At 35.2% G+C, this 27,800-nt stretch overlaps 1 protein-coding gene and 2 long non-coding RNA genes across 3 annotated transcripts; all 3 read left to right on the top strand.

The window, feature by feature from the left end:
* The first annotated feature begins 482 nt into the window (after positions 1–482).
* Positions 483–5,171, top strand: LOC113072311 (uncharacterized). The gene is made up of 5 exons (XM_026245321.1): positions 483–698; positions 1,802–2,200; positions 4,138–4,209; positions 4,902–5,018; positions 5,121–5,171. The coding sequence occupies exons 1-5, from the start codon at positions 653–655 to the stop codon at positions 5,168–5,170; spliced, it is 684 nt and encodes a 227-aa protein (XP_026101106.1). The 5' UTR covers positions 483–652; the 3' UTR covers position 5,171.
* Positions 5,172–12,682: 7,511 nt separating this feature from the next.
* On the top strand, positions 12,683–17,816 carry LOC113072305 (uncharacterized). Its single transcript, XR_003280278.1, has 3 exons — positions 12,683–13,098; positions 13,757–13,759; positions 17,807–17,816. It is a non-coding gene; the product is annotated as an uncharacterized LOC113072305 (long non-coding RNA).
* Positions 17,817–21,985: 4,169 nt separating this feature from the next.
* Positions 21,986–23,288, top strand: LOC113072304 (uncharacterized). The gene is made up of 3 exons (XR_003280277.1): positions 21,986–22,318; positions 22,408–22,466; positions 23,222–23,288. It is a non-coding gene; the product is annotated as an uncharacterized LOC113072304 (long non-coding RNA).
* The last annotated feature ends 4,512 nt before the right edge of the window (positions 23,289–27,800 follow it).

Raw genomic sequence — 27,800 nt, 5'->3', positions numbered from 1 at the left:
CTTCCTTTGTTATGTTTTAAATCCCCTGTAGTGTTTTTTTCTGGCAGCATCCTCATATGCCAGTTTCAAATGAAACGAAACTTGGGCTACTTTCCAGGTCACGTGATTTCGTGAGAAACGATAGTCCTGCCACGAAACTTAAATAGCGAAACTTATATATCCGCTTTATGCACTATAGCTATGTTACGTAGGTTTCATACATAACATCGCTTACAAATATTTTTCACTGATTTTGTTCATTTTTATTTTTATATGGAGTAGATGGTATCATAACAGATAATTGATCAAATAAAGCAGCAAACAGACTAGCATCCAGCAAACAAGCTTTTTAAATAAAATAATAATAATAATAGTAATAAAATAAAAGCTGTTTTCAGTGTGATTGACCAATAGAATTAAAGCTGATCTTTTTAAGTGTTGGTTGGTTACACGTCACTCTGCCCTCCGCCCCGCCTACAGACGGTGGAATAAAAGCACATCTAGTATCGCTTTCTTGTATCAGGAACACCAGTCACCAGAGCCTATAGGCCTACGTGTTCTTTTTCTTTTTCTTTTCCGTTTTCTTTTCTTCTTTCCCCCTTTTATCATTGCACTGACTTCTTTCTCAGAAAAGAAGGAAATAAGAAATCAAAACTGAATGAAATTTTGAACAATGGAAGCCTACTCTGCACTTGCTCTGTTTGTTTTTCTGATTAATGGTAAGTCATTTGACTCTTTATGTCCAATATGTGCTTTGCCTGCATGCATCGGCCATGCAATAGGAATGCATTAGTTATAGAAAACCTGTATCAATTGAACATATGCTTTCTATAACAGATAGTCCTGCTCGCGCAGAAAAAAAAAAATACCTTGCATTTCAAATACAAATGTATTGTTGTTTTGGGGAAAAATGTCCAAATGAATGTATAAAAATTCTCAGGATTGCATCGTTACCTGGCTGTAATCGTTTCCCTGTAAGTCACGTGATCGAGCCAAACTAAGTTTCGTTTTTGTTCGTCACTTGTCTCTTGATAATCAGTTTTCAGTTGATAATCGACTTGTCTGTCCACTAGCTGAAACTAGCAAACAAGGTTGGTGAGATGTTTTTCAGCAGAACTAACAACATCTAATCAAGGCGGATCATATCTTTATCTATTTGTCCATTGTACTAAGTTGACTTCCTGGTATTTGCTCTGCCTTTGCACACGTCCCACTTAATCAAATGATCTAACCAGGAACAAACATGATGTAATATGAGCCCTTTGTTCGTTATTTTTTTTTTCTAGGCGTGTCTCTGTTTTCTCAATTTTTATTGAATTGATTTTTCAGGTGAACAACAGTTAAAATAACCGGAATCTATTTAGTCCTCACTTCCTTGGTCCTTCTCATTTATGGACGTTTGACTTTGTAACCCTTTCTATTTTTGGTGAACAGTCAAATTTTTCTGTACATTTTAATCTATTTTTCTATTTTCTAATATCATATTCTTAATGTAAAATGGCAAACAGTTTATTGTTCAAGTTGTATGAAAGGTTCAGCCCAAATGGCAAAAAACAAACAAAAAAAAAACAAACTGTAGTTCTAGTCAATGGATATTATCATCTGTCTTTCAAACAGCCGCTGTCAAATATAGCCAAAGTATATCTTCTTTCACCTTATATTTCAAATACATATACAAACGTACATACAAGATCTGAGGCTGCATGTTTGTATCTTTATTATCTACGATCTCATGCGATTGGATTTCTCATAGGTGTGGTGTTGAATGCCATGTCAGATGTACACACGCACATGAGTTATTGTTGTTTGTTTTTGTCCTCAGGTGTGGCTGCTGATGATGTGATATCAATCTCAGTTATGCAGGGAAATGCAGTTGTTCTGTCCTCTGACGTTACCAAACAACAACGTGACAAGATGCTGTGGTATTTTAATGACACCCTGATAGCTCTGATCAATGGAGAGCCCAGTAAGAGTTGTCTGTATTATGGTGAAGATGAGATCTTCAGAGACAGACTGGAGATGGACTATGCAACTGGATCTCTGACCATCACAGACATCAGTCCTGAACACGCTGGACGTTATGAAGCAAATTTCATCCAAAGCAAGAGCACGGGAACCAGCCACAGCTTGAACCGAAACAGCAAGTGTGACGGGACAAAAATCATCAAGAAAACGAGCAACATTGGCGACAGCGTAAAAACATTCAGAGTTTCTGTCACTGGTACGTAGGGCTGCACGATTAATCGCATGCGATTGTCATGCGTGTCTCATCAGTAAAGATGGTTCTGTGATTAGCGGTAAATGTCCATCAGCTGCTTTCAAATGGAGCCGCACCTAATATACAGAGCCGCAGATCGTTGACAAGCTACGCAATATCGCGTTCATAACCGCATGCGATTAATCTGCGATTATGAACGTGATATTGCACAGCTTGTCAGTGAATTACGGCTTCCCATCACACTAGATGTGGACTGACATTGCTCAGAAGTCAGATGTTGGTTGAAAGTGAAAACCCAACCTCTGTTTGGTGTCAAACTCTAGCGTAAATACTCCAAAAAACATGACAATCTTCACTTATTATAAACAAGATTTATTTCTGTCATAAATGTAAAAAAGTTCTTATTGAGATTAACAGAGATGTTGATGGTTTATTGAAAATTATAGTTTAGTTTGATGTCACCATTATGCTGATCAGTACTTAGGAAGTATGAGTCTTTTCAGTGTTAGCGTTCATTTAGCTGCTGTAATTATACCTGTTACATCAAAAACATTGAGAAAAAGATGTCATTCGATAATGTTGGTTACTGGCTGATATTAAAAATGTCTTAATGTAACAATCTGATCAACTTATTTTACCAGGAGTCTGTTCTACGCTATTAATTTAATATTAGTGACTATAGCAGATGCGTTGCAATACACAGGGTCCTGACAATTTATGTTATTTTATTTTTATCTGATCTTTTTAAACTACATTGTTTTAGAATCACTTCAAACCATAGGATGCTTAGACATACAGAGACCTTAAGAATTAGTGTAAGAATCTCAACAATGGTGACATGCTTCATGCCGCAATGCATTGTGGGTGCTATGGATGAGTTTTGCATGATGTACCCAGAATACATTGCAGCATAAAGCATGTCACCATGCTTGCTGAGATTCATACACTGAATCTTGATGTTTGTGTGACAATTTTTTTTTTAAATTTTTGAAATTATCTGCTTTAAATTCAATTGGGTGTCAGGCTGTTGACCATTGAATCACTTTAATAAATAATACTTAACTAACACCACACAGTAGCTTGGGTGAAAACAAGTAATCAGACATATCAATCATCAGCAAACAAACAGCACCATTGAACCACATATTCGTTTGCTGTTTTAGCCACAATAAAGATGACAGCAGCTAAAAAGCAACACCGTCAAGTCAAGTGTCAAATTGCACAACTAAAGCCAACACTTACCAGCATTATGGTGACATCAAACCAAGCTATTACTTTTAAACAGACATCAACATCCACATCTAAACATCCACTTAATTAGAATGTTATGGAATAATGTTCTAATAATGTTATTGATAAACATTTGTAGAATGTTTTTAGAGAACGTTATCCTATCTTTTGAGAGAACGTTCTGGGAACAAAAATAAAACTACCCGCTAAAAACATTGTTAGAACAATCCATGGGAATGTTCTTAGAACATTTTAGAACAAAGAAAATTCTAGCTGGGAAGTGCCGCTCCATTTGAAACCAGGTGGTGGACATTTACTGCTAATCACAGAACCGGCTTTACTGACAAAGACACGCATGACAATCGCATGCGATTAATCGTGCAGCCCTACTGGTACGTCACTTTTCAGTTCCTGTACATGAAGGTGACCCACCTAAACGGTGACTTTCAAACCAATTCAGCCTGTTTCCATTTTTATAGAAAAACAACATCATAAAATATTTTCTGAACAAATGTCATTTCTGCATTCCTGACCTTGACAAGAACAGTCCTCAGTCTTACACTAATGATACTTAAAATATAATTGGTCGACAACATTTCTTCCGTTTGGAAAGGTTTTCCTGCTGCTACAAATAAAAGTAGCTACTTTTAAAAAAATTTTATAAATACTGGCTTTTTTTCATTTTGTTGTTGTTTCATTGTGTTTTCCAGCTTATCTGTCTGATCCGCTCAACATCAATGAAGAATTGTTCAATATGGAGAAGGAGCAAGAGTCTGAAGAGAGTATGTTTTTAGCATTCCCTTCCTTTTTTATTTACAATAGATTAGACTACACTGTAAAACCCGACAAGTTCACTTAACTCAAAAAATTGTTGAAACACATTACATCGACGATTTTAAGTCAAATTAACGTAATATTTTTTAGTTCAATAAAATATATATATTTAAGTGTCTGTTACCATAACTGTAAACCCTAGTAAGTTCACAGAACTCTTAAGTTTACATAAAATTAGAAATTACATTTCCAGTTGCCTTAAATATAATAACACTTAATTTCTACATTTATTTTCCTTGTTTTCTGATGCAAAGCATGCTGGGAACTTGAATACGCAATCATTTTAAGTTTACCTTACTACAACAAAATTTTGAGTTTACAGAACTTTTTTAAATTAAGTCCAATGAACTTTCATTATTATTTGAGTGCAATTAACTATTTTCATTTGATTAATTTCACTGTTCGGTTTTACAGTGTATATATATATGTATGTGTGTGTGTGTGTTCATTTATAAAAGCGTATTATTCTAAAGGTTGACATCTTCTGTCAGTCGCATTGATGTGTGACTGTGGTGATGTTAGTGATAGTATTATTGCTATATTAGTGTCATTTATTTTATTTTATTCTAACTGAGACTGTGTGTTTGTATCATTCATGCAATGCATTGTCTTTTGAACTGTCTGTCTTTCTCTGTTCTAGGTTCAGTACAGTCTTTAACTCTTGTAGCAGTAATGTGTGCTGGTGTTGTTGCTGTTGTTCTGTTGCTGGCTGTTGTTGTTGGTGTGATATACCATCGCCGCAGGAGCTCTAATAAAGGCAAGTATAACCTACAGATACTACAGTGAGAGAAAAACATCATCTTTATTAAGCAAAGTTATTCTTTAATTGCCTGTGATTTTTTTTTAATTTTTTTTACAGAAGACAGAAAGATAAACTCATCTGAGCATCTGCTGAAAGTCCCAATATGAGGTAAGACTACTGCAGCATTTCCGAAATATACAGATTAGTGCAAATGATATGTTAGAATCTTCACCAAAAATGTTTAAGTAAAATGAAGTATGAAAAACGGCAATATTTTCAAGATGCAATGGAGAAATCTACCTATTCAGTATATAAATATATGAACTGTAACCTACAGTTTTCCACTGAATAAATGGCATTTAAAAAGTCATCATCATGTAAAATAAATATTGTAAAGTAGAATCTTATTAAATGATTAATGACAGATGTGATGACTTCCTGAATTCTCTATAGCCTAAATGTAAACACTGTTCATTTCTCTCTCCTTTCCTTCTGTGAATTGGTGTTTTCTTACAGAAAGAGAGAGGTCACTTTGTCTAAGGGCATCTCAACAGGATCAGCCCAGATATTCTTCTTCTTTTTCCCTCAAATTGTGGCCAAAAATCATAAAATTGGTCCCAGTCTTGCCCCGCTGCTCAGCCCAGACGCACCTCTGTCTGACACTAGGTGGCGCTATAACAAGGTGATTTGCATTTCGGGCCATAACTTTTGAAGCCTAATGACTATCAACAAAATAATTTCCTCCCTCTCAGTCCTTGAGTAAAATAATCTAAATAGAAGTAAACTTAATTTTAAAGCTGGTAATGGAGGCTTGAGCCGTTGATAGCATTCTAATGCAGTTATTACTGAAGTTATTAGAAAGAGACCGAGAGAGACCGAGAGAGAGAGAGAGAGAGAGAGAGAGAGAGAGGGAGCTTGTGTGAATTAGGCTAACTTACCTATTTACCTCTCTAAACAGCGCTGTTATTACATCACTAGTGAGAAATGTCATATGTAGCCTTTAAGTTTTTATACTATATACTGTAGGCTCACTGATAAATTCACCAGAGCAGCGCTGACAACACCTATCTGTGCAATCTGCATGACCGTTATTACTATTAACTATGTGAAGTGATCTGGAATTGTAATGTGGTCAGGAGAACTGCCTGGAATAATTTTCTCTGTGCGCTTCCCAGAAAATAATTGCACACCTCAGAACGTTCATCAGCCAATCAAATTCAAGCATTCAACCGCCCTGTAGCATAATAGAACATTCTTTTTTCCCCAACATTTAGAATTTTCTGAAAGTTGCGCATGCTCCCTCAGATTTTTGAGCAGTTATTTTCATTACAATTCCTTTTTCATGCCCTGGTTTAGGGTTGAAAGAGAATAATGAAAAATAATATGACACGGTAGAGTTCATTTTGAAAAGGGAATTGTAATGGACTAATTTTATTTACAATGCAGTTGGGGAATGTAGCTTCAAGAGCAAACAGGGACACATTTAACAAATTACAAAAAAATGAAAAGAATGAAATGAAAAGAAAATACAATTACTTACCTAGCTCCCTATCCAAAAACAGCCACTTATGGTTCAAACTAAAACCTTTCCTCCCCAAAATATTATTAAAAACTAACATATCCCTGCTAAATATATATATATATATATATATATAGTTCAAGTTCAAGTTCAAGTTCAATTTATTTGTATAGCGCATTTACAACAGCCTCCTAGCTGACCAAAGTGCTTTAACATAAGAGCAAGAATATTACACATACATAAAAATAGACCAGACAAAAATATCATATAATATTATAATATATATATATATATATATATATATAATGTATACGTTTATGTTTTCACTGATAACTTCTTTTTTTCTTTTCTTTTTTATTTACTTTTTTTTCTTTTTTTTCTTTTTTTAATAACAAAATACAACAAAATTGAATCCCCTATCGGGGACTTTTGTCTTTCTTTACATTTCACTTTATATTAATTTGAATTATATATTTTTAAGAAATGCATTAATCTACAGGTTCATTTAGAGTAGAATTATGGTGCTGGTGAAATAGTTTTATATAATATCATAACTTTTTTACTTGGAGACTTATTGTGCAATATAATCTAGTCTTAAACTAACCTGACTCTCCATTTTGGTAGTATGTAAAATTGTTCAATTTGTGATTCATAAGTTTGTTTGAATGTACACTATGTGATATATGTAAATTATGTTGAGGGATAGATATCCTAATTTCATTGTGTATATATATAATGACAATAGAAATGCATTCAAATTATTACATGATTTAATTACAATCTATTTTTTAAATATAGAAATAAATGAATAAATATTTGAAACTCATTATTTCTATGGACATAATTGATAATAATGTAAATATAATGTTTACTTTATCAAAAATAAAGTTTTGCACAGAAAATGATATCTTGTTGTTTATTTGACATTATTTGACATGTGATTCATCTAAATTTGTCCACAAATGCATCATGTATCTTACGGCAGTAAAACACTTTTTTGATTTTCCGACTTCTCTTGCAGCTGAACGCTTTGGGCATGATTTCTTTGGAAGTGTGCTGCTGTAACCTCTCTCATCAAACCCGATCGCCGAAGATTCAAGACGGATTTTGCTGTAAAAAGCCACACCATTAGATCCATCTCGACAGGATCGCTAATCAAACTTGAGCCTTTGGTGCTTGTGCGTGTGGCTATATTTACATCTTTATGCCCTTATTAGCAGTCAAAGAACAACACAGTGTTTGTGGAAGAGATTTGTCTTTAGTAGTTTGATGAAGGTTGAGATGATCTCAGCAGACCAGATGGAGGTTGAATGCAGTGTTGGTGAAAGTTACTTTTAAAAGTAACGTGTTACATTATTGTGTTATTCCATAAAAAGTAACTAATTGTGTTACTTAGGTACTTTTTATGGAAAGGCCCTATCATGCCAACCGTGAAATGATTAAGCCTCAAACTGAATGAAATGCCTTTTCCTCTGCACCTCACTCCCAATTATTCTCAACATGGGAACAGGAGAGCTGTCGGACAACAAATGGGAAAACAAACTTATTTCAAAAAGTAACTGTGATATTTCCTTTGTCTGTGAAGTGACTTTGTGCCCCATTTTGATTGAACCACTAGCTGGTGGTTATTTACTTTAGTGGCTATTGAAATAATATAAATATGTCTACTTCATTTCTATTTATTTACACATAATCTGTTTGGCAGTAGTCTTGCTGTAATTATACAATACATGCTTGTGATTGTTAAAAAGATGAAATAACCTGCATAGACCCTGCATAAATTATTGAATGCAGTAATGGTACCATCACAATGAGGACACAAATTCACTGTTCACAACTTGCACTTTCATTGGGTCTCAATGTTTTAAATTATTTTTCTTTGTTGTTATTTGCATCTCTGTACTAACTTGTTTTAGGCCACTTGTCATGCAGCACTTTATCGCAGAGCACAACTGTCACTTCTGGAAGTTAAAAATCCCTTTACTTTCCTTCACAGGACAATTGATTTTTAGCTATTCTGCACAGACCGTCAAGACAAACCAACCACAGACCCACAGTAGCAAACTTTAAACGGACACGCTCCACACACTACTCACAATCACGTCTGCATTGTTTAAATGCTGTAAAAGTGAACCTTTGTTGTTCACCAAATAAGAGCTGTAAAAAGCTCCCTAATGATCATATTTATTCGTCTATATGCCTATAGGTCTGCAAAAACACAAACAAACAAACAAGACAGGTTTATAATGTCTGTAATGGTTCGTTTGGGATAAATTGCCACCTCAGAATGGCTGATGTCTTCATTGTATTTGTGTTTATTAAATTATAATTAATTGAGATATCATGTATTAAGTAAGCTGCAGTATTAAACATCATTCATCATGACCATCAGTTACGCCTACAGTCCAACTAAGTGCAATTATTCAGCCTGAACTTAAAGCTTATTGTCATTATAATAACACCTTTTTATAAAAGAAAGAAAGAATATATATATATATATATATATATGATTCGTAGGTTCGTAGGTGTTTTTCAGTTAAGCAGTCTACAGTCTACATTTTATTTCCAAAGCATTTGCAGTGTTGCAGCCTACAGTTAAAGCAGTGAAACATTTATGAAAATAAGAAAATATATTGAAAACGAAAGATTAAATGAATGGCAGCATAGAGAATAGAAGGAAATATTTAAAACTACTCATCGTTTTGGCCACTAGATGGAATCAATGTACGCAGTATTGAAATGGTTTGGCTTTTGTTATGATCCAAGAGAGCAAAGCACTGGTAAGCAAAATGTCAAATCACTGAACAGTACCTTAAGACCACATTCTATTTTGAATGTAATTATGTTTCTTTTTTTAACTCTCTCTCTCTCTCTCTCTCTCTCTCTCTCTCTCTCTCTCTCTCTCTCTCTCTCTCTATATATATATATATATATATATATATATATATATATATAGGCAGCAGCTATTTGCACTAAGTTTTTGCTTATAACTTCTGAACAGTTTGTCCAAAAGCCATAAAATATGTCTCATTAGATTAAGTACTGCAAGCTTTTCCCATATTGGTCATTTTGGGAACTGTCCATTTTTACAAAGCTGTATTTTATAAACACATTCGCATAATGTTATTGTAACATTTAGCTTGGTCATCGGCACGATGCCCTGATACCACATGCTTATAATTTTGGATGTGGTTGACTTATTTTCTTAAGGGAGTCATTTACTATGATTCGTGAATCCCTGCCAAATCCAACGATACCACACATGAGGGGCTTTACCTTAGGATTTGTGCAATGCTGTGATATAGCATCATTTAAACAACTTTTGAATCTTCAAAAAAATACAATATTTTATGAATGCTTACTATTGCAAAACTCTGCCCCGAATGTCCCCAAAAAGTTTTGAGAAAAGATATAATGGTATTTTCAAAAAAAATTGTCATGAAAGTGGTCTCAGTATATTAATTGGATCACGCCAAGACCGTAGACTGCAATGTGGTCATAGCTGGCCAGGCTTCCTGTCAGCCACTGTTGATGACATATAGCACCTTTGACTGTGGTCTTAATAATGAATTGTTCAGACCAGTTGGGCAACATCGTTCAGATGGTTCTGTGTTGATGCATATGCATCTCCGTCCATAAAACTCAACACTTTCACTTTGACTGTTCTACTTTATATTAAAACCTTTGTGCGGTCTAAGGTAATTTCTGACCAGAGAATTTTAAATTTTGAATTTTAAAACATTATAGCTTCACCAAAAAGGTACCAAACTTGGTTACTTTTATGGCAATTGGTATGTGAACACACACACACACACACACACACACAATAATTGAGGGCATGATTCAAAAAAGCTAAGTGGTCATAAAAAAAAATACTCACACTCATGGTCTTCGTTCAAAAATGACTGACCATAGGAAATTAATGGGAAATGGGGAGAAAATCAAAAATACAGAATATTTAAGTGTACAATTTGACTTTAAAACTGCAACTATGCTAAATAAAATCAATTTGACTATAATGCAGTAAAAAAAGTGGACAGAAAGGAAGGGCTAAAACTCTAAAACATCAAGAGTGTAAAACGAATACATCCACTCACACATGCTTACATTCACAGACACACACACATAACAAGTGAATTGGTATAGCTATAACCATATCGTCAAAATGATTCGGAAGACTGAAATAAAAGATTAAAATCATATGGGTTAAACTCTGGTTAGGAATTTTTGTTCATTTTTGTTTCATTTATATAGAATTGTAATGTTTTGTGTAACAAAGTGATTTCTGTGTTCAGGTTTGAATGTAGTAATAAAAGAATAAAACAAGAAAAATATAAACCTTAACAGAAAGTAGTTTTTCAGAATGCCTTAACATACATTTAAATCCACAACCTAATAAAAGTTAACAATTATGAATAAAACAACTAGGGTATTCACAAGCCTCTATAGAGTCCTGTTAAATTACTATGATATTAGACTGGTCCCATTCTATAGCCCCGCCACCGAAAGTTTTCTCAGTCCTCCTGAAAGTGTTCACGGCCATAGGAAGAAAAGGCAAAGCAGACACAAAATCTGGATATACCTACACTTCAAATCTTTTATAGTTTTACACTGACTTTATATAAGACAAAATAAGGGTGGTGCAATATTTTCAAACAATAGGATATAGATTATGTGTTGAGTATGAGCCAAAACAATGTTATGTCTGAGGTAAGCATACCTTCAGCAAATGCTGGACATATAAGAAATAGTATGGACATAGAACATTCCAACTTTCAGTAAAGGAGATACTGAACTCAACAACCTGGGCCCGAAAGGATCCTCCACCACTCTTCACTGATTCACCTCTATGTATCATCTGCGCATGTGCGTATACAATGAGGTAAAGAGACATTAGACTAGAGAATAGAGAGAGAAAGCACAGATGGGAGGAGGGAGAAAACAAATAAGACAGTAAGGGAGGGCAGGAATAAGAAAGAGAACAACACTCACACCCAACCTAAAAAGGAAACATCTATGGAAGAAAGCGAGTAAGAAGGGAGAAGGGATTGCAAAGAGGCAAACTCACAATAATATCTGACAGAGATCATGATATAACAAGTCCTATACAAAGAAAACAAGTCCTTTTTCTCTCTCTCTTACCAGGAGGTGCTATTCTGCCTTCAAAAAATTGGATAGGCCTAGACTCTATTTTAATCTGAAATACTGCATTAATATACTGTACTATTTTCAAAGGAATTTTTTTTATCATATTTATTACATAGATATTAATTTGTACCATGAAATTCTCTCAAAATGCAAAATGCAAAAAAAAAAAAAAAAAAAAAGCAAAAAAAAGTAAAGAAAAAAATATATTACTGAAAAAATATTAGATCGATTTTACTAAATAAATAAATAGATAAATAAAATTTAAAAAACAATTTTTGTATATATATATATATATATATATATATATAAGTTTTTATCATCTTTCCACATTGACAGCTATTCCAGTTTAACGTGAGTATTTTCTTTCCATTGGAGGCTGTTAAAATAGACTTGTGTTTTACCAGGTAAGACAACAATAATATGTCAGAGCTAATAGCCTTGTGGGCAGAACACTGTTGCACTCTCTCTCCCACTTCATTTCCTATTTCCTCTATTCTTTCTTATCATATTAAAGTAAAGAAAAGAAAAAACACACCAAAAAATAAGTGGAGACGAGAGTGATGGCCTTATGAATCATTATCACACGATATGCTTCTGAACAAAATAGCAGCTACTTTGCTACTTTTAATTAGTTTCACCCAAGACTGATTAAAGCAAAATAAAATGGGTTCAGCATTTTTAGTGAAGGCAGATATGACACTTCATTTGTACAGAAGTGGAAAAAGTCTTTACCCACACATTATTCACACAAACACAACTAACACCGCTAATAGACTGACATCAACCACAAACATCTAGAAATACATTCTCTTGAACAACTCATTTATACGTCCAACAGGTCATACCCCAATTTTGGCACAGCTTTAAATAAATCCAACTAGAGCAGGTTTCAATTTGACTCACAAACTGAACTTTTAATGGAGCCAGAGCTTCCAGGGTCAATCTTACCTCTCTATAGTGATCACTGACTGCAACTAAATCATGTTTTTCCTTGTTATTTCTTGACAAATTAACACTAGGTATAACAGCTGGATTTAACTGAAATGTGAGATTTGCCATTGCAACTGGAGGAGGAATTAAAAACAGAAAGTTGAAGTCGAACGCATCACTTTCTAGTGATGTCAGTGCGGTGTTAGTGTGGGTTGTGGTAACTATTTGTCAAATACACAGATGTTTTGCATAGCAACAGAAACACTTTTCATTCAATACACCTACTGCTGGTCAAAAACAGAGTTCAGCATAAGTCGATCATATTTAAATACCAGTGAAGTGTGTCTATAATGTGTTTTATTTTGATAATCATGACACAATATTACACTAAAATTAGGCTGTGTATGAAATTGCATAGTTCTCCGCTACACAGTAGGCATTAATCAGTATACAAGCATCTCTGTATACACAGTGTTCAGTAAGTATTTGTTTACTGAAGTTTAACCCAAAGTTTAAAACAGATCCAAAAATCTGCATGCGGGCCTGTCATTTTGTCAGTTTTACAGTCTCTTCGTGTCACTGCTGGTGTGAACAGGACTTACATGTTACATGTAGATACTACATATTCCCGATCCCAAAACTCATCTACAAGTTTTAAAGAACTTGTTGTCAGCAGGAGTTGTAATTGGATGTCGGAAGAGGGTCTGGGTCTGGTACTCAAAAAAAAAAAAAATAATAATAATAATTATAATAATAATCATCTCATGGTGATTGGTGCATACTCTACTTGAGTTTCCTCTTTAACATCCTGTAAAAAAAAAAAAAAAAATTAAATATTAAATATATTTTAAAAAAATTATATTATAATATTACTGCTGATAAATTTGAGATTCAATGTGAGTTCCCTGTTTACAAACCAGCATATGCTGGTGTTATGTATGTTTTGAAGCATGGAACGCCACTCTCTCGCGAACATGCATGCGACAGATTATGGTTTATAAAGATTTAAATATGGATATTTTTCTTATACAAACTCATGTAGCATTTGAATGCAATCAAGATGTTTGCTTTAGGTTTTAGGCATCGTAAACTTTCCCTCCTGCCTTGTTATAACTACATTACAGATGCATGTCTAACGTCCACCTCTGGTTCAAAGAGTGTTATCACCTCTGCTATCTTCTCCAGTGCAACTTTCTCTTGGAGCTTCAAAGAGATTCGAGGAAATGCACTGTGTAAATATGAACTTGTGTTCCCTGAATGGATCTGTTGATCGGTTGCTCATTTGCTGTTACTGTAGAATGAGTGTCTTGAGTATTGTGGGTTATGAGTTTTTCTCTGAATCACGATCTATCATATACTGTACAAGCACCAATTTCACTGACTGCTCAGTTGATAAATAAATGAACTGCTTATCTTTGGGAAAAAAAACTTACCGTTTTATGCACTTTTCTGTTGTTGAATGTTGGCTCAATGTAAATGATCTCTTTAGAAGTCTGAACTGTTTGAAAAAACAAAATGGATGCATTAAACAAATACAACAACTCAGTCTTAGCTAGATCTGATTCTTCACAACATATGTTCTGTTATTAAAGGGCTGTTCAAGTAAAACATTTAATGGTTCATTAATTGTACGGTATGAACATGTTTAATGCTCCATTGGTTTTGATGGCTTTAACAAATAAATTCAGTTAAACTTTCATACAGAAAATGGACTTTAAGGCCATTCTTTGCAGATCATTTATTAACCATACTAAGACAAATGCTAATGTAATTTGCATTTTATTCTAATATGATGAAGTGTAATAAATTGAAGCGGAACTAAAATATCACCCACCAGTGAAACATTTATGCGGCATAAAATGCATAAATTATGCATTCGTGTCTCTGTATTTCTTGTGTGCTTTAATGCATTTTAAGAAACGCAGAATCAGTTTTTTCTGAGCGAGATGGGTAAAAAGCATTGCCCAGTGTCACTTTACAGATGACAGCCAAACAACTTGCCTTTTTGATCAGTTTTTCTACACTTCCTGTAAGTGAGAAACATCCCGAATGCAATCACAATCAACAGAGATCCAGTCACAGCTGAAAGAAATATCAGCACTATCAGAGACCGAGAGCCTGAAATGATAGAGTCACAGTCATTAGTGTGAGTTTAATCTAATGGTAAGTGAACATCCAACTTAGTCTTTGCTGCTTTACTTCTTGACATCATATACTCAGTTTATGCTTCTGATGAAAGTTCTGATTGTGAATTTGACATGTTTGCTATAGGTCTTTTTGTCACTTCCTGTTTCAGTGCCATGTTTGCAGAGGTGGGAAGTCCAGGTGCCAAAGAGTAAAAGTCCTGCCATATTTTTGTTCCACCCATGAACTCATCAGACGATTTCACCAGAGGAGGAACCAAGTCATTCCTTCCAAGTCACAAACGAGTCTTGAGTCAAATCCCAAGTCCTCAAAGTGCATGCTGTAGTTTCACTGGAATTATTCAAAACCTAGACATGTGATAAGAAAGAAGACAAAAATATTTGAGATATAGTTAAACCAGCTCATTGCAACTATATGTTTTTCATATGTCACAGTTCTGTCTTCTCCACAACAACCCATGCAGAGCTACAGAGAGAGATCTAGTACAACAAGTCAAGGGTCAAGAGGACAATTACACCAAACACTGATCTCCATGATGGTGGCATCTTTTTAACCAATAAAACATCCACATCTGATCCTCTGTAATTCTCAATAACAGCAGGTGTTCATCACTAATGCACATTCAATAGTCACTTAATTATCTCATTAACTTTAACTCTTTGAGGACTTGGGATTTGACTCGTTTGTGACTTGGAAGGAATGACTTGGTTCCTCCTCTGATGAAATCGTCTGATGAGTTCATGGGTGGAACAAAAATATGGCAGGACTTTTACTCTTTGGCACCTGGACTTCCCACCTCTGGTGCTAATCAACTGTTTTGGCCTGTAGATTAATATCATTTCGTTCTGTCTCACAGCTGACTACTTTTCAAACAGCTCTTTTTAACATAGACATTTTTATTGACAAGTTCAGGTATAAAGAAGTGACTGAATAGATACAAACACAATGTGTGCTCTTTAGTGTAGCTGAATGTGTTGAAGCACTACTATTGGTCAACGCTACGAATAAATAAATAAATAAATGCTTATCTCACCTGAACATGTGTGACAGAGTTTGCTGATGTCCAGATGTGTGGTCTGGTTTCTGATGGGATTGTTGATCACACAGCTGTAGCTGTTTTTCTCCTGATATTCCACCTCCAGAGGTAGAGAGAGACTGATGCTGAGATCAGACACACTGATGCTGGACAATAAACTGTTTCCTTTGTACCAGGAGAGAGTCACATGACCCACATTCACCACTGAACACAACAATGAACAGTATGATGATGATAATGATGATGAAGAGCATTGTGGAGAGTTTCTGCTGATAACAGGAACAGGCAGGCGAGCTGAAATAGCTTAATAAAATTATATCAAATTTTAGTATTTATAAGTAGCTGTTTCTGACCTTTTTGAATGTGTTCAGTGTGAGTTTGTGATGTCAGTTGTGACTCTTAAAAAATTTCAAGAAGAAAAATGAACTAGAATATACTTTAACTACAATAATTAAAAAATATATATTAACTCACCGTAGACAGTGAGATTGAATCTCTTTCTCACACTGTTTCTCCTTAGTTTGTAGAGTCCAGCATGTTCCTCTGTGATGTTCATGATGGTCAGAGATCCAGTTTGAAGATCCACCTTCAGTCTGTCTCTGAATCTCTCATCAAGAACATTATCATATACAATAATGCTGTCAGCCAATACATCGATTTGAGCTATTAAAGTGTTGTTATATCCAAACTTCCACTGAATCAGATCATCATCCATCATTTCAGTAAGACCAGAGTCTAGAGTGACTGAATCTCCCTCCAGCACTGACACTGACTCCACTGCATCTAAACCAGCAAACACACCTGAAGAACAGAGAGTTTGTCACACATTAAGGGTTAATGACTTTATGTTGGTTTACTTTACTAGTATCAGTACGCTGTAAGAAGACAAAACAGCACCACAGACAGGGAAAAAAGCTCAATGATAAAAGAGATAATAAAAAAAAAGGAAAAATACATAAATTTGAGAGAATCTGAATCTGTTCTTAAGTTATTCTGAAATGCTCTAGACCTGAATGCAAACCAGATTTTAAATACTTATTCATTTTCAGTAAATCGTAAAATAAAATAAAATTGAATCCATCATATTTCTCATTTAGACATATAAAACACACATGTAGCACTTACCAGCCAGTTTGCACAAACAAATGCAGAACAAAAAGACAACATGAACCATTGTCGTTGAGGTCTATGATCATAACATCTGAAAACAGACTGCTTGACACAGCAGAAGTGAGACACCTATCTGGTGTATAATTCCTTCCCCAACAGGATCTGACCACTTTTCACTGGAACCTCACTAGCTTTGACCACAAATATGCGGCAGTAGCCACAAGATTTACTGTTCTTACTGGCAGAAAGTTATCTTTACCAGATTTATGAGGTGGATCACAAAGTTTCAGTATTTTATCTTAGTCTTTCACTTCACAAATGGGGCACAATCTACTTTGTTACCGTGCAGGAGTGTCCCATATATTCCAATGGTTTTACTTGTATTTTAAATTATACATTGCACTGTGTTGTGTTTAAGGTTTAAAATAAATGTCTGTAAATGTTGTTGTTGTTGTTCCCCTAAAATCAGGGATGGATTCATCACTATTTCTGGTGCAATGACTAAGCATTGCAAAAAAAAAAAAAAAATGTAAGCCTGAAGAGGAGTTAGGGCTAGACAATTAGTCGACATTTGACATTTCGACTTTTGTTCTGAGTGATAGTTGTTTGATCTAAGTGCAGGTTAGTTGACTTTAGTTGTTTGAGCGGTGTTAAGTTTAGTATGTCAATACTATAAAGACAATGGTGAGAAAGCAGCAGTTAAGAAAACATCTGATTATAGCAATAGTGCACCAGCTTTGCAATCGGCACTACAGTCCTGTCACTTTAATACTTTAAGACTTGAGCAATGATGCTGAAATTTCAGCTTAGCATTACAGAAATTCATGATATTTAAAAGTATATTAAAATAATAATAATAATAATAATAATAAAACTTTATTTTACGTTTTTTTATATTTTACATTTTAATTTCAGAAATATTTCACAATATTACACTTTTTCACATAAATGCAGTCTTGATAAATGCAGGCATAAGACACTTTCATAATGCTGCATAATTTAAAAAAATGGTAATATAATAAAGTCCTTTGACGTCACCATTTCACCAGCATACACTTCACATAACCGTTCTGTGGTGTCACTTGGGCTTCATTAACTATGATAGTTTCATGATAGTTGACTGATTTTGAGCGCTTTGAGTGCTTAGAAAAGCGCTATATTAATGTAAGGAATTATTATTATTATTATTATTATCATTATGAACCATAAAATGGTGTAGCCTACCATACATAAATATACGTGAATTAAATACTGATTACCATTATTGCGACATTTAGCGCTGTTTGTGTAGTGCTTTTTTTAGTCAATTAGCATCCATTTTCTCAGTGATGTAATTTGATTTATAAATGAGACAAACAGCAGATCAATAGCCAGAGTTCTCACTGTTTCTAGACCGTTCTGTGAATAATTACTGCAGGTTTCTCTTTGTCTAAACTGGCTGATTCAATTGGTCAAGTTTCTGACACTTGCTGGGTTACATTCTAGAGCCTTTAGACACTCCCTAATGTTGAGTTATTATAAGATGAATGAATGGATTAAATAAATAATACAAATGTTTGACGGTCCCACCCTGGTTGGGCCTTTCATATCACGCAGGGTTTTTCTAGCTTTCTCTTTCTTTTTGACTGAGCACAGCCAATTGCTCCACGATTCTTTTCATTTGAACTACGAAATTACTATTATTGTCATTTTATCTGAATAAATAGGTCATGTGTTTTTAGCATCCATAATTGATTTATATTTACACTCCAGATATCCAATTATCGGTAAGAGTCAGCAGTCTCTAAAGTAAATGTACCCTGTTTTTACCATGGCAAATATAAGTTAACGATAACGTTTATAGTTAAACCACGGTAACCAAAAATGTACATTTGTCGGAGACGTTATGAAATGTTCTTTATAAGTCAACACAGGTCACAAGTTAACACAGTCACATTTCCTTGATTCAGTCAGCTGCACGATGTGACGTTGAACGTCCTGTCTTCAATCCAGAAATCTGGAACTGAATCAGTGTAGATTGGTGTTCGAAAGCCACACCAACACATACTTACTTTATTTTTAATTTTTTTGCTTATCCTACTTCAGCCGCTATGGGTGATCATACCAATAACTTGTAATCTTTACAAGAATGTAAAAATCATGCAATGAGCAAGTCTGAGTTTATTAATATCTCATCAGTTAACACGGTAACCAGTTAAACCATAAAACCGGGTCGGGGCCATGACGCACCGCAGACGTGTGCCGTGTAAATAAGGGGTAAAATATTTTTTCAGTGTAGTTACTTTACCGATTATAATGGGAGTGTTTTGAAAGAATCAGGGAAAATAGGCAGTAGCTACTCACGGATTGACACACCACTGTAGCAAGTATTGATTGCAAGAAGAACAGAGACAAGGAAGCAAAAATTGAAGAAAGAGTATATTAGGAAAGTATATGTGTTGTCTGTATGGAGCCATTGTCCAATTCATAATCCAGTTCACAGTCTCTGGGCAAACCAAGCCTGCACTCCAGGATTAACAACATTCATTTCTCTCACCACTGTGACTCCGACTGAGAATTCAGACACAGATACACAAACGTGCACTTACATGTCCTTCACTGGGGTTGAGTCTTAATTAAAAATGAACGCCGTTAAACAAGTTTGTTCAATTTACACACGCACGTTCACATTTGTGAGTTAGACAGAAAGTGGAGCTGAGTCACGGTCAGTCTCAAAGACACTGTATCAGGTTCTTCTTTTGGATTGTTTCAGAAAACCTGATCTGTAGCATATTAGCTGGTGTGGCTTGTTTTTTCTTCTTTTGACAACCTCAGTATGTGTTACATCCTACCCCAGTAGATTATAAAGACACTTCATGTATTTGACATCAACTTAAATGGGGTTTCTTACTCTTGCAGACAGTGCCGCGGCTCAGTACGAAGTGTACGCAGTTTGCGTAGGGCACCAACACCCAGGGGGACACCATCCAAACCATGGCTTTGATACTTCAAATAGTAATAATCAGCATATGAACCTCAACAATGGTGACCATAAAAAAAAAAAAAAAAAGCTGCAGAGCATGCTGGGAGCCATGGATGAGTTTTGTACTACAATAGTACCCAGCATGCATTGCAGCATGTTTTTTTTCATCACCATTGTAGAGGTTCATATTCTGATTATTGATGTCTGTGTTTGACCAATTACTGGCATAGAAGAAAAAGTTATGTGTACAAACTGTTTAGAAAGTCATTTTTATATTAACTGATTGTCACAGAACCACTGGCTCTTAGTATCATTTTTACTAGGTCCACTTCTACTAGTTACACAACATCTACTTCATTATCAGAGTTTAGATTCCGTATGGATCAATAATTGTGAATAATAATAATTATCATCACAGATATAAAGTATAACAACCTACACCTAGGTACAGGTTAACACCTGATGGCCTTTCTTCTGGGCTTTTGAGTTACAACAAATGTGTTTTAGAAACACATGGTTATAACAGCCAGAGAAAAGATTAAGACAGAAATCAAGGGTCAAGAGCCCAACTAAAGCAAACACTGATCTCTAACATGGTTACTTCAAATGAAACAATAAATCAACATCTAAACCTTAGTTCATTCTCAATAAGATCTTCTGTAGACGTCTGACAGAAATAAAGTCAGTCTGGTTATTAATAAGTGGAGCTGGTGATGCTGTTTGTGGGTTGTTTAATCAGATCTCGAGAGATTTTATGTATTTTATTTCAGTTGATTTCATCTAAGTCTGTGTCTGAAGTCAGTTGTAGTAGTTCTTGTGTTTCTCTTTTCTTCAGTGATTCTGTTTGTTATCAGCAGCTGTTCATCACTAATTCACAATCAGCACTCAGTTAATCACTTAATTACTTAATTGCAATGTATATCTTATTTCAGTAAACTCAAATGAATTAAGTTCACAGTACTCATAACTAGGGGTGGGACGATACAGGTACCTCACGATTCAATTCTGTGGCGATATGTTGTCCATGATATGATAATATCACGATTCGTGATATCTACGATATTGAATATATTGGAAGAAATTTCATCAACGATATATCACGATATATGTGACTGAAAAGAAAAAGAAGGAATAAGGAAATAAGGAAATTTTATGCATTTATTAATGCCAACATTTCCAACGTCGTGCAAAGAAATATGCATTTGCATAATAACTCACTGCCTCCTGGTCTTAAATGTAAACATTGTACATCTAGACAGATAAAAGTGCATGAACATTACAAAACAACATGAACATTAACATGTGTAAACAATAATACTGAAACGTCAGTAGTAAGTTACTGTAAACAGTGGACACATCAAGGCATATTCTTCTTGAGGAACACTAACTGATCAGCATGCTCAGATGTAAGAGCACACCTCTGAGCAGAGATTATGTCACCGGTGGTAGAAAAGATTCTCACCTGAGAGTAGTTCACCGTGATAGCGAACGAGGTGCATTTGCAGATTGTTATATTTTATCTTTGCAAAGCAGTTCTTGCAGAATGCATATGTCTTTATCCACTGCCTTTCCGTCGACTGTCTCGTAAAACCCGAAGTGTCTCCACACTTTAAAGTGGAAACCAGCGGGTGGGACTTTGATTAGTTTTTTTTATTGTTTTCCCGCCATTCTTCTCGCTTCTCTTTTTTTCTGCAATTCTCTGTTGTTGTTAGTAAACTTGTGTTCTTCACCGGCCGCTGTTTGCGCCACTTTACCCCTATTTACTCGAACAGTGCTCCCCCCGCAAACAGAATGGTAGATATTGGGTAGTGACAGTGACACTGACAACGGGTAAATGAATCATTTTGTGTTGTAATAAAACATCGATATTGGGCGTTAGTGTATCGATTATTTATTGCGACAGAGAGCACAACAATATATTGCAATATCGATTTTTTTCCCCACCCCTACTCATAACTATTAGTTTTTTCAACTTAAATGGTTTAAGGCAATCGGTTTCCTCAAACGGTTTGAGTTAACATAACTTCTCAGGTTTGAGTGAGGCTGTGTCAGTCAAGGCAATCGGTTTACTCAAACGATTTGAGTTAAGTTAACTTGTTGGGTTTTACAGTGATAACAGTGCAGTGTACCATAACATCACCGTGTCTGTCATTTGCTCCTCCTGTCTTTTTAATGTTTCACTTGGAAAGTAGACAGAGGAGTGCGGTTGAAAGCAAGGGAGGGGTAAAAGGTGATCAGCCACCAGGACATCAAAGCGGATGTCACATAAAACAAAAGATAAGAATGGTTTAAACCAATGAGCATCAAGCAGCCAGGCATGATCATACTTTATGTGACTGACAAAACAACCAGTTTAACAGGTTTTTATAGCCTTTATAAATTATTCCATTGCATATTCATCATTTACAAACTGATGACAGACTTAGCCGTGGTCATACCATCCACGATGGGTTCAAATACACAAGGTAATCAGTAGTTCATGGGCATTATTACAAAGGGATGTTATGGTTGAACATTTGAAAAGATTTGGCAAGTGATATTTTCTGTGTTTCAGTTTACGGGTTAAGAAAATATGTATTTTTTACATGTTCGATTTGGATTACATTCTGCCTGGTAAGTTCATATTTAAGTACATTTAAATACTAACTACACACACACACACACACACACACACACACACACACACACACATATATATATATATATATATATATATATATATATATATATATATACCTTTTATTTATCACTGACAGCAAGATAGGTGTGTATAACATTTGAATTGAATTGAGCAATGTTTTATATTCAAATTCAGTTCCTCAGTCTGATTCATACAACATGTAGAATTTGAATTTAAGAAAGTCAAAAACGTACAGAACAGGGGTCTTATCTATGACCATTTATTAGCCAAAACATAGTGTCCCAGATTTGAGCATGAGCTGTCCCACATTAGAAAATCCACAAATTATTAAATTATTATTAAATTATTATACACAAATGATTTAGCACAAGCAGCACTAATATATGTGCCATTTACCCTTTAATTACAATTTCTGAAAAAGTTCTTCTGATTTAGATAGGGAACATCTTGGGGATTTCACATGATTTAACATTTTGATTTAACATTTTGGCTTCATATGGAAATAAAATCTTTGTTACCTCATTGCCGGGGTTTTATTTATAAACGTTGCATATGCACAAAATAGGCATAGAAACTGTGTACACAATTTCGTATGCACATAACGCACCTTAGACCATGCATACACACTATTTTTCCTGGCGTGAGAAAAGTAATGAAGTACGGAACGATTTTAAAGTCTCTTTTCATTTCATATATAAATATGATTTATACGATGATTCTTTTCCAGAGTTTATGGCAAATGAATTGTTTCCAAATTAGAAAGTTTCACCTCCCTGCCCCTAAACAAATTCTACCCAAAAATATCTCATTAACAATATCAGCGTCTGAGATGGGAATCAGTGATGAGGAGTGGGAAAGTCTACAGAGGGCTCTCGACTGGCCTGGTCCAGATCAACAAATCACTCCACTGGATCTGAGCACAAGTCCAGTCCACTCAACATTCTCTATAGTGGAACCGAAAAAGAGTTACAAAGTGGGAGATAACATCTCCGTTATCATCACAGCCAGAGACCACAACAAGAACCTGAAAAGATATGGAGGAGACTTTTTCAAAGCAAAGCTTTTCAATTCACAACTAAAGGTGTGTTTAAGTACATTTAGGTCATTTATAATATGTTTATTGTAAAGTTTTTTGGCATTAAAGTTATCCTCTTCCATTCTTCTTGAAGGCGAGTGTGTATGGGGAGGTTGTGGATCATCGTAATGGGACTTACTCAGTCGTTCTTCTCCTTCCCTGGGAAGGTCAGGCACAAGTCTTTGTACGTCTTGAGCACTCCAGTGAGGTTATGCAGATTCTTAAAAAATACAGGGAGTCTTCATTCCCACGCAGCCACTATAAAGGCTACTTTGAAGGAGCAGGACCCAATAAAGCCAGGATCAGTGAAGTAGTAGAATGCAATATTAAATGGGGTGAAGGAAGTTGGAGTAAAAGCAACTGCTGCTGCGAGTATAAGGATATAAAAACTGGAACGGTGTGGCAGTGTGAGAGACCAAAGAAACTGGCATGTGACAAACTGGTTTATCACTCAAAAGGAGGTTTGGAAAACCCATTAAATCCCTTTGAGAAGCAGTTTTTTGCGAAGTAAGAAATGAGTCGAAACTAATTCCAGAAGAATCGTATAACCATACACAAAAAAAGTGTAGAAAATCTCTCTCTCTCTCTCTCTCTCTCTCTCTTCACAGGACTTTAACAAATGTTCGTATTACTGGAGACACACAAATCATCAATATCCTTCCCAACACTGCAGGCAATGGTATGTAAATGTGGAGTTGCTGATACAGTGGTGATCTCTGTGTTGAGTACTTCAGCACATACATTTGTTCTATAGCTGACAATGAACTGCAGTCATTTGAGTTAAAGTCATGCATTTATTTACTTTACTACTACACGTTAAGTGTTTACATTTTTATATTAAGAAATATTCCTTCTCAGTGGACTCAAATGAAAGAAGTTCATAGTACTAACATCGTAGGAATGCTAGTTTTTAAACTCGAACTGTTTGAAGCAGTGGGAGTGGAGCTAATTTCCATGGTAGAATATACAGTAAAATACTGTAAAAAAAATAAGAGTGGTAAATTAATGGTTGAAAGCTGTAAATTAACAGTACTTTACTGGCACCCCTGCTGCCAGTACATTACTGTTATTTAACGGCACCATTTTTTCATTGTATGGTCTGTGTACATTTTGACTAATTTACTGTTTGGAAAGGAATAAATAGAAGTAGAAAGGAAACAATGGATTTTTTCATCCTCTTTCAGTAAACTGAATGGCTTGATTTCTTTAATTCACTTAAATTCTCTTAGCATTTTTTTTTTCCAAACATGAAATGGTCAAAACACACACAAACAGATATCATCTTAAATCAAATTTAGTTACGGGAGAATTGACTGAATTAGAATATTTAGTGCAGAGTCCTTTCAGATGAATGTTTCTTTGCTTTAGGCACAACAGAGAGATGCAGATCAGGATTGAAGACACCAGTTCCTGCAGGGTTCTATTTGAAAGATGTCTGGAAGTCTTTCGTATGCAACACTCAACAGTTCGATTCTGCCCAAATGTTGAAATGTCTCCAAAATAAGATTGTCTACATGATAGGAGACTCCACCACAAGGCAGTGGTTTGAGTTTTTTGAAAGAAAAGTGCCAGGCAAGTTGATCAGCGACATAAATGGCTTTGATTTGGGGGTTATGACTTTTCTGTCTCTCAATTTAAAAAAAAAAAAAATGATAGCATGGATGTATAACATTGGTTTTAGTTCAAGAAAAGAAATACATTATGAATTCAATACATAATATAATATTTAGTGGTGGGCCGTTATCGGCGTTAACGCGCTGTGTTAACGTGAGACTCTTATCGGGCGCTAAAAAAAATATCGCCGTTAATCTATTCTCAAAGTTGGGTTGGGAGCTGGGTCTATACTAAGCAATCTATGATGACTTTCATCTATGTCGAAAGCGCATTATTGTAGCGCGAAAGTACATTAACCCTTTCAGGCTCAAATTAAGTTTTAGTAACTTAGTAACTTTAGTAACCTTAAGTAAAGTTTTTAGTACTCCAGATACATAAAATATGTATCTGGAGTAATAAGGTTTTTAGTTACTTTACTGTTGCAAATCTGCAACGCCTGCCTTGAGAGGGTTAATATAATGCACAAGCGCAAATCTCAGAGAGAGAGATTAGCGTTCCGCACATTATATTCCGCGCTCGAGGAGAGAGATTTGCGCATTACATTAATGTACTTTCGCGCAACAATAATGTGCTCTCGACATTTGACTGGGAAATAACGCCATAAAATAACACCATATTTTGGAAACAGGAGATGAGCCCCTGGTCTAATGCACCACCTGTCTTGAGAAACACACATATTCTAAACAATGGATGAAAAGTTTAAAGCCCTACTGATGATTAAGTCTAGAGTGTGTCCACCTTTGTGTGGGTCCATGTACATGCTGAATCGACAGGTAAAAAAAAGCCTCAAGTCCAAATATTCATTTATCACAAATTAACTGTTTGACAAACACTTCCTGCTTCGATGTCCAGATCTGAATTTAAAAAAATCTCAAACATGCTACGAAGTCCCGATCTGAATCAATCGAGTCGCGAACATGCTCCGAAGTGCCGATCTGAATCAACCGAGTCGCGAACAGGCTCCGAAGTGCCGATCTGAATCAACCGAGTCGCGAACAAAAAAAATATATATATTCTAAGTAAACCAAAATAGCCCACATTTAGTAAAATTTTTTTATTAAGACTATAAAAAATAATTCTGCATCTATTTTTAGAACCTGGCACACCCGTGGCTACGCTACTGTTCTGAATGCCTTCGGCAGAATTCAAATGAGCCATTTTAATCTAGATTAATCTAGATTAATTTCAAGATTACAGTGAGATTAATCTAGATAAAAAAAAATGTATCTATGCCCACCACTAATAATATTATAATAACATAATAATACATTTTACATGTGTTTGGGTGAGCTTGAGTAAGTGATGTGACAGGATAATTTCCATTAAGTGCCCATACTTCTTGGGACTGCTGTATATAATATCCAAAGGCAACTTTGTAAAGCTGTTCAATTTTCGCTTCTCTTTATTAGGCTTAAAAAGAATGAACCTCCACACTCCTCGTGCAGCTGGACCCCTAATGGCTGTGGAGATGAAAAATAATGTTATTATTCACTGGAGGCCTCATGGTGTTCCTCTGCGATTTACTGTAATGCCTATGACCAACCTGCATTATATCTCCAATTATATTGATAATATAGCTGGTGGTCCTCATGTAGTCGTTGTCTTTACACTCTTTGCCCACCTGGTGTTTCACCCGATAACATTTTATGTTCACGAAGTGGCCAAAATCCGTCAGTCTGTTGTTGCTCTTCTGAGTCGTGCACCACAGACCACCATCGTCATCAAGTCTGGAAACACTGCAGGAATTAAGGTACGCTTAGTCACTTTAAATACTTTTCCATCTTGTTTTATAACGACAATATTTATAGTCAACTGGAAAATATGATGCATTTGTTCTGTTGGTGTCATTTTGAAAGTCTAGAAATACTGGGCTCATAGGTGCGTGTTAGGAACAAATTTATTCTAATTTACAACAATAATTTAGATTTAGTATAAAATTCCATAGTTTAATTTATCAATAAATAAATAAATGCTTTCTGTCATGCCTCCCCTGAGCCCAGTGAGTTTTAACAGACCCCCTGAAGCATGTGGTGAGTTTTGTTGGGGGTAACTGGGAATGAATGTGGAAAGTCACATGAGAGGAAGCAATGCCTCCATCGTGATATGATTCGATATGGATACAGTTATGTTTGGCTGTGACTGATTCATTCGATAAATCCCCTGTCTTGTGTACATGCGTGTTCCCCTTTCGTGAATCATGGTATAATGACGTTAAAGGGAAGACTAGTTAAGTAAGTAAGTAAACAACTGACACACTTTGTTATATTGATAAAACTTGTAATTGCTTGAAAACATGATCTTTGGGAGTTTTTATAAAGCAATCAGCTTTGTGAAATTTAAAGTAAATCTCCATTTATGTCACCAATATTTACCTCAATTAAAAAAATTCTAAAATAGTTAAAAGTTAACTATTTAAAAGAATATCTGAGTGAGTTCTCAAATAAAATATATTTTTTATATTGCTAATGCCTTGAGTTATTATTTTGGAATACATGTAAAATCACTTACTGGATGAGATACTGGCGATTACATTGTTAATAAACATATATATATATGATCTCTCTCTCTCTCTCTCTCTCTCTCTCTCTCTCTCTCTCTCTCTCTCTCTCCCTTACTC

Source organism: Carassius auratus, unplaced genomic scaffold, assembly GCF_003368295.1.
Source record: "Carassius auratus strain Wakin unplaced genomic scaffold, ASM336829v1 scaf_tig00008769, whole genome shotgun sequence".
NCBI lineage: Eukaryota > Metazoa > Chordata > Actinopteri > Cypriniformes > Cyprinidae > Carassius > Carassius auratus.
The sequence above is the reverse complement of the archived record's forward strand: the minus strand, read 5'-3'. Positions and strand labels throughout refer to the sequence as shown.